Source organism: Crocuta crocuta, unplaced genomic scaffold, assembly GCF_008692635.1.
Source record: "Crocuta crocuta isolate KB4526 unplaced genomic scaffold, BGI_CrCroc_1.0 scaffold139, whole genome shotgun sequence".
NCBI lineage: Eukaryota > Metazoa > Chordata > Mammalia > Carnivora > Hyaenidae > Crocuta > Crocuta crocuta.
In genome coordinates this window covers 10,166,895-10,174,485 of record NW_027533258.1, presented here as the reverse complement: position 1 = coordinate 10,174,485, position 7,591 = coordinate 10,166,895, and the positions used below count along the sequence as shown (strand labels likewise).

General features: G+C 66.7%; 1 protein-coding gene across 1 annotated transcript in view; it reads right to left on the bottom strand.

The window, feature by feature from the left end:
• NEURL4 (neuralized E3 ubiquitin protein ligase 4) overlaps positions 1-6,549 on the bottom strand; it is a 10,265-nt gene extending 3,716 nt beyond the window's left edge. The window contains 18 exon segments of the mRNA XM_077746868.1: positions 61-206; positions 582-713; positions 804-973; positions 1,292-1,370; positions 1,482-1,558; positions 1,644-1,842; positions 1,935-2,097; positions 2,226-2,311; positions 2,399-2,580; positions 2,795-2,906; positions 2,909-3,026; positions 3,758-3,846; positions 3,936-4,047; positions 4,216-4,514; positions 4,676-4,741; positions 4,977-5,421; positions 6,309-6,447; positions 6,449-6,549. Of these exon segments, the coding sequence (XP_077602994.1) occupies positions 61-206; positions 582-713; positions 804-973; positions 1,292-1,370; positions 1,482-1,558; positions 1,644-1,842; positions 1,935-2,097; positions 2,226-2,311; positions 2,399-2,580; positions 2,795-2,906; positions 2,909-3,026; positions 3,758-3,846; positions 3,936-4,047; positions 4,216-4,514; positions 4,676-4,741; positions 4,977-5,421; positions 6,309-6,447; positions 6,449-6,549 (2,715 nt within the window).
• Positions 6,550-7,591: the final 1,042 nt, after the last annotated feature.

The window sequence follows — 7,591 nt, the reverse complement described above, 5'->3', positions numbered from 1 at the left end:
CAGGGCAGGGGGGGGGGGGTGCGGGGCAGCCCGCCCCGCCGCGAGGGGCCCGCCGCACACCTCGAACACCTCCTCTGTCTTGAGCTCCTTGGTGCTGAAAACCAGGCCGTGAGCGTAGCCGGCCGCGCGCACCGCCCTGGTGCCGTCCTCCTCCAGAGTGACGTTCTTGCCGCACGTGCTGTGGAAGCGGTGGGCCACGCCAGCCACTGTGGGGAGCAGGGGGGTGGGCCACCAGGAGGGGAGGCTGGGACCGCGAGCTTCACGGAGGCCGCGGAGCAGAGCTCCCGGGCGGAACCGGAAGTTGCCGTAAAGGCCCCGTTAGCCGTCGGTCCTTCGAGGCCTCCCGCATCTCCTTCCCCACGAGAGACCCGTCCCCGCAGCGGGCGCGCCCGGCCCTGGCCTCCCGGTGGCAGCGCCGCGCCTCGGCCCTCCCAGCCGTGACCCCCTCCCCTCTCCTTGGCTGCTGCCCACCCGGGGCTCTTCCCTCCCCTCAGCGCCGGGCCCATCCTGGAACCGCTCTGGGCGGCTCCCTGGGGCCCACATGGAGCGGCAGAGCCTCCCTCCCCGCCCGCCCGCCGCACCTGGGGAGTGCAGCGGGAAGGACTTCTCGGTGGCCGTGTTGCTGGTCGCCAGGCTGTTGTCCATGGGGCCGGTGGCATTGGTGATGGACACTTGGACACACTGGCCGTAGAGGTCCACGACCGCGTACACTTCTGGGTAGGAGAGGAAGGGGTCAGAAGTGCCACGGCCCGCGGGGGCTGGCGTGCGGGGCGGGCCGGCAGCCACAGCGCAGTCACCTTTACCCGGAGGCAAGCCTGAGCAGGCGGCGCCCTGGTCCTGGCCGTTGATGAAGTAGTGCAGGTCGCCCTTGGCCGTGCGCATCATGCCGATGCGCGCCCCTGTGCCCAGCGCGTCGAGGTCGCAGCCGTAGTTATTGCGCATGGTGTTTCCGTCTTGCATGATGGCCGTGCCACTGCAGGGGTGATACAAGGGGCCGGTGAGTCTCCCGGCTCCTTCCCACACGGGCCCTGCTCACTCCCTGCTCCTCAGGACCTTCCGGTGCCTTGGATTAGGATCCTGATCTGGGGTCTGAGACCCAATCCTGCTTCCTACGCTTCCCTGAGAGGAGAGGCGGCTGAGCCGCTGCAGCGTGCGGGGCGATGTGGGAGGGCTTCTCAGAGCCCTCGGGTCTGTCGCCGTCCAGGGCCACCGCGGGCCCCAAACCTCGCCCCCTCACCCTAGCCAGTGGCACCCGGCCCTGCTGGCTGGCCCTCAAAGCAGGCAGCCTAACCTCAGCATCCACGTGTCGTAGTCGATATCCGTCATGGTGTTGGGGAAGTCGAGGTCTTCTGGCCTAATGGCAGTCACCCCTAGGAGGAGGCAGTGGTAGGTCAGAGCCAAGCCCCCGGGGGCGGGCAGCCAGCAACCCCCTCTGCCGCGCGTGTGCGCACACACACACACACACACACGGGTGCCCTCACCAGCCTCAATGGAACCTGACCAGCGGTCCACCATTTTCTGAATGACAATCTCAAACAGCTCCCCATCCCGAAGGGCCCTGCGGGGACAGTGGCAGTCAGACCCTGCTGGGTGGCCGAGACGGGGCAGCGGGAGGCTGGGGGCGCGGAGGCCCGGGCACTGACCGGTTGGAGATGACAATGGCGTCGTTGAACTCGCTGCGGCAGTTATGGCGGAGCGCGGTGCGGCCCCCGTTGGTGATGACCGCGTTACTGCCGTGCAGCTGGTGGAAGCGCAGGTCGGAGCCCCCGGCCCCCGACGACGGGGAGCTCGGGGACACCTGGTTGCTCCCTTCGGGGAGCGGCTCCGGGACCGGGGGCGCCTCTGCACGAGCGGTCATCGCCCATTAGGCTTAGGTGGTCCCTGAGGCCCCCACGGCCGCCCCCACACCCTGCCCGGCCGGGCCCGGCCCTCACCCACGTCGTCCACGATGGTGGCCTGGGCCGCCTGGCCGTAGAGGTCCACGACGGCGTAGACGCCCGGGGGCACGTTCCAGGCGGCGGGGCCCTGAGTCATCCCATTGACAAAGAAGTGCAGGGTCCCGTCCTCCCGCCGCACCACGCCCACCGTGTCCCCTGCCTTGGAAGAAGGGGGGCTGGAGTGAGGAGTCAGGCGGAGCTCCCGCCTGGGCTGGTCCTACGGCGGCCCCCCGCCTCGCACCGCCTCCACTGCCGCTGTGCGCCCCCGCCGGCGGCGCGCGCTCCCACCTTGAGGCGGTCCAGGTTGTGCCCGTACTCGTCCAGGATGGTCGTCCCGTTGTGCATCACCCCGTTCCCGGTCATCATCCAGGTCCCTAGGGGATGAGGGGGGACAGAGGACGTGAGGGGGGGGGGGCAGGGCTTCTCCCCGGGGACGGCCCGGCCCTGCCCCGGGAGCTTACCAGAGCGCAGGTTGGTCATAGTGGAGGGCAGCTGGAGGTAGGCAGGGTTGTGGGTGGTGACGCCGATCTCGATGGAGCCGGCCCACTTGTCCACCATCTTGTCGATGCGCACCTGGAACACCTCCCCGTCCCGCAGGGCCCTGCTGCTCAGCACCACGCCGTGATTGAAGTCGTCGGTGGCACTGAGGGCACAGAGTGCAGGGCCTCAGGCACCGCACGCCAGCCACGCACACCTGCCTGACACCCGCAGCCCCAGGCCCCAGACCCACGCGCCCACTAAGCTCTGCACCCGCGGAGGTGACCCCCCCCATCCCCGCCCAGCCCAGAAGCCCGGCCCTCCCCCCGAAGCCTGTTAGAGCCCCTTGCGCAGGCTGCTCCCCGCCCCACGGGCCATACTGGGGCCTCAGGGCCGTGCGTCCCTCGTGGGTGATAGCCGCCTTCTGCCCGCAGTTCGGGTGGAAGAGCAGGCGCTCGGGCTCGGCCTGGGCGGNACCAGCCGCAGAGGCAGGGGAGTGAGGGCCAGAGCCCTGCCCCGGACACCCGGCGCCGCCGTACCCTGGTCGATGCCGTTAATGAAGAAGTGCAGGGCGGAGCTGGACTTCCTCGTGAGGCCGATGTGGTCACCCTCCTGGCCCAAGCAGGAAACACAAAAGGCTGGAATCCAGCCCCAGTGAGGCCCCACACGTGTCCTGGGGCCCCTGGATCAGAGTGGTCCCAAAGCCGTCCCGCCAGCCCAGGCCACAGGGGAGCCGCTCGGAAGGTGCGGGAGCCTCAGGGCCCCCGGAGTGCTTGCTGCGAGCCTCGCGCTGCGTTAAGCCATCTTACACTCATCGAGGGATCTACCTCTCAAAGGGGTCTAGAAACTACTGCTCTTTTTAAATATTAGAAAAAAAGGAAGGGGGCCTGGGCGTCCAACTTCGGCTCAGGTCATGATCTCACGGTTCTTGGGTTCGAGCCCCACATCAGGCTGTGTGCTGACAGCAGAGCCTGGAGCCTGCTTCGGACTCTGTGTCTCCCTCTCTCTCTACCCCTCCCCCACTCATGCTCTGTCTCCTTCTGTCTCGAGAATAAATAAAAACTAAAAAAAAAAAAAAACAAACCACCAAACTACCAAAGAAAAGAAAATGAGTTCACTGCTTCCGCACCACGAAAGGCCAAACGACTAAGACAAAGTAAAAGCCGGACTTGGAAACCCGAGCGCCTAGCTCGCAGGCACCCCTGCCTTCTCAGAAGGAACCTCCGGGCAGGATATAACAGGCCTTGCTCTGGGTCATGGGGGAGACCGGGCGCGCGGGCAGGGGCGCAGAGTACCAGGGCCGCCGCCCCACAGAGGGGCCCAGGCGAGCGCCCCACCCTCACCTGCAGCTCATCCAGACTGAACTCACAGTACTCCCGGCGGGTGCCCTTGCCGTTAGTCAGGATCCCACAGCCACTCATCATGATGGTGCCTGGGGGAAAGCGGCCGCCCGGTGGGAACGGTGAGAACGCGGGCTTCCGCCGGCGTGGGTGGGTCCCCCACCCTGCCGGCGGCCAGTACCTGACTGCAGGTTGGTCATGGTGGCCGGGTACTCGAGGCTGTTGGGGTTGTGGGTGGTGACACCGATCTCAATGGAGCCGGACCACTTGTCCACGAGCTTGTCGATGCGGATCTTGGGTGGAGCGACACCAGAAGGGGGAGACGGGGAACGTAAGTGCAGAGAAAGGCCCCTCGGGCCGCGGCTCTTCCTTGGGCCCCCGCCCTTCTGACGTCAAGGATCGAGCCCCGTCTTTGGCCCCCGGAGAGCGAGGCGCCAGCCAGAGCCCAGGCTCTTGCGCACCTCAAACATCTCGTTGTCCCGGAGCGGACGGTTGGTCATGACCACCCCGTTGTTGAACTCGTCCAGGGGCCGGCGGCGCTCGGCCGTCTTGTTGTTGTTGCTGAGTTTGATGAGGGTGCCGCACTTCTCGTGGAAGAGCAGGGCGTCGTTGGAGGTGAGGACGGGCGAGGTGGCAGCACCGCTGGACCCCAGTCCTTCCCCGGCCGGGGGGGAGCTCAGGTTCACATTTAGGAGTCCCCCGTTGTAGGCGGACAGGATGGCGTTGCCCACCACTTCCGAGAGCTCCATGCTGGCAAAGTCTACGGCGGCAGGGCAGGGGAGGGGAGGGAAGGGGAGCTGAAAGGAGGCCCTACCCTCTCTGGCTCGCCACTCTCCCCCTGGCCGTCTCCTGAGGTCCCTCCCCTCACCTGGTCCGCCTCACTTCCCACTGCCCTTCCCGGAACCTCCCAGAAGCCCTCACCATTATGCGACTCAAGGCTGTTAGGAAACGTCTCCGGCCGGGCCTGCGCTGGGGACACCATGAAGGCTGGGGACCAGGCGGGATGGGAGGGGAATGAGGGTTCAGCCCCTGCTGCAGGGGCCACAGCCAGGAGACCCCCTCCTCTACGCCCTGCGCTCCCCTTCAGCAGACTTGGGGGGGGAGAGTAAGGGGTCCGGGTGGCCCTGCCCACACCCCGCCTTGTCTGTCACTACGTGGCCCCCACTCCTTCGACCGCTCCCCCTGCCCCGCCCCTCCACCGCTGCCTTAGCTGCATTCTCACCTTCGTCCCCTGGGGTCCCCTGTTCGGTCAAGGCAGAATCTTCAGGGGGCGCGGAGGGCTCGAGGGGAGGTGTAGGCATGGGGGCAGGGGGGCTGAAACCTGGCTCAGGGGGCAGCACGGTGATCTGCGTGCACTTGCCGTAAAGGTCCACCACGGCCCAGACGCGCGCAGGGAGGCCCGAGGCGGCCACCCCGCAGTCCCGCCCGTTCACCCAGAGCCGCAGTTCTCCGGCAGCCGTGCGCTCCACGCCCACGCGGTCCCCTTCCCCCAGCTGGTCCAGGTCCTGACCGTACTCCTCCAGCACGGAGCGTCCGTCCCTCAGCACCGAGCAGCCCGACACCACCCAGGAGCCCCCCTTGAGCCCCGTGGCGCTGCTCGGGAAGTCCAGCATGCTGGGGTCCAGCGCCGTCACCCCGATCTCAATGGAGCCACTCCAGGAGTTGACCTGTGATAACAGCAGCGGATCAAGACTCAGGATGGGCCACCATGGGCCTCCCGCCACTAGGGAACCACACTTCACGGACCACCGTGTCCCCCCTCTTCCCACGTCTCAGACAGCGAGCTGGCTCTTCTCTCTTGAGTCGCGAGACGCTAACCCAGAGGTGCTGTCCCGCAAACAGCTTCCTGGACTCTGTCTCGGGGACTGTTGGGCTCGCCGTCTCCTAGCAACTCTGCTCCCTACTCTGGCCGCTCGGTGTCGACGACACCATGCCCGTCCCCACCGTCTGGGCTGGATTCCCTGGCTGCAGCCCCCTGCCACCTCTAAGGGCCGGGTCTCGGCGACATCGCCGCCACCCAAATGCACAGCTCTCCGTCCCATCTCCCAGCTCTCCTCCCCCCTCCCCACCCCCACCCAGTTCGCTCCAAGGTGCTGGCTCCGCTCAGATTCACTCACTCCCGAATTCCATCTCTGTGCACCTGGCCTCTCACCCAACGACACGCACGAGGCACACGTCCCTCTCCCTGAGTGTCCCTCCTCACCGTCCTTCTGGCCTGAGCTTAGTCTCCAGCGGTGTGCACTTGCCCCGCTTCTCTCCTCTCCTCCTACAAGGTCCCTGACGTGTCTCTGTCCTCCGCCTCCCAGAAATGACTGCAGGAGACCTGCTCCCTAAGCATTCTAGCGGCTGAAGCCCCGTGTCCCTTCCTGCTCCTGGGTCTGGAGGAAACGCAAGCTCTCCGTATCCCTTGGGACTGAACGTTTCTCCTTCACGCTCCCCTCCTGCCCGTCACCCGGTGCCCATAAGGTCTGTCGGTTCCCTCTCGGTGCCCGGCGGCCCCCCACCCCGCCTCCCGCTGGCCCGCTCCCACCACGCTCCCCGCTCGGCTCCGCACCTTGCGGTCGATGCGGACGGTGAAGACGCGGCCGTCGCGCAAGGGTTCCCGGCTCAACACCAGCCCGTGGTTAAACTCCTGGCCCGGCTGCTGCCGCCGCGCTGTACGCCCACAGGCCGACAGGCTCACCAAGCGCCCNGGCCCCACGCCCTCGGCCGCCCCCGCCGGGGCCCCCACCCCCACCCGGCCCCGGCCCGGGGCCTCCCCCAGAGCCCCCGCTCCCTCCCGACCCCGCCGCCATCGCCGCTGACACCCGGGCCGCGCGACAGCCGCGCTTGGCGGCACCGTGGCAACCGCGGTGCACAGACACCCGGAGGGAATAGGGCTCGGGGCTGGGGCCAGGTATGCTTTACGGCACTGCCGGGCGACGAAGCATCCCGGGCTAGGGAACTAATAACCACCGTGGTGGGAACAGAAGGACGACGGGGTCGGGCAGGCTTGCTTTACGGCACAACGAGGTGACGGAGGGGCTCCGCGTGGGGTGCCGACTTGGGCCGCGAGCTTTTACGACAGTAGTAGAAACGACCGCCTCAAGCATCTTTACGACGCAGGGGGTGCTGGCCCCCACCTTCAGCTTTGCGACAGCGGCCCCAACGCCCCCGCCCCCGCCGAGGCTGGCGACACCTTGAAGTATTCGCTTTACGGCAACAGGAGGAGGTGTCTTCCCTTCGCTCTACACCCTCCCACGCCGTAGGAGCGGAGTCTGGAGCATCCAGAGAAGGGAACTGGTAGTTTTACAGATGAAAACCTCTGCTCTCCGTACCGCCGGGACCGGACATGTTTTGCGACACTGTCGCAATCTCTCAACTTTGTAGCGCACCTCCCGTGAGAGGCAAAGCGGGCCGGCCTTGGGGGAGAAGGGGCTCGCGATATTCCCAAACAAAGCCCACCTTGAACTCCAACCTAGCCAAACCCTTAAATCTTAGAGCCACGGATGAAGAGTCCAACGAAACCCTAGCAGGCAGCCGTCCCCCCAAAAACCCCGAGCTATCATGCCCCCCAGCCTAGCTGTCGGAGCTCGCGCTGAGGCTGGAGGCCTGTGACGTCACAATTAAGGCTTCTCTTTTCCCCCCCCCCCGTGATTGGGACCCCTGACTAGGATTGGATAATTCGGATGAGGGCGGTGATGGGGAAGAAGGGCGGGAACAAATCCGAGAGACAAAGAAAGAAGGCCTTGGGGGGGGACAGAAAGGGAGGGGCAACCGGAGGGGCCGCTAGCCCCAGGTCCCTATGTAAAGTCTCGATGCTGGGGCCGCAGCTCCAGGTAGCTGAGCGGGAGGGCG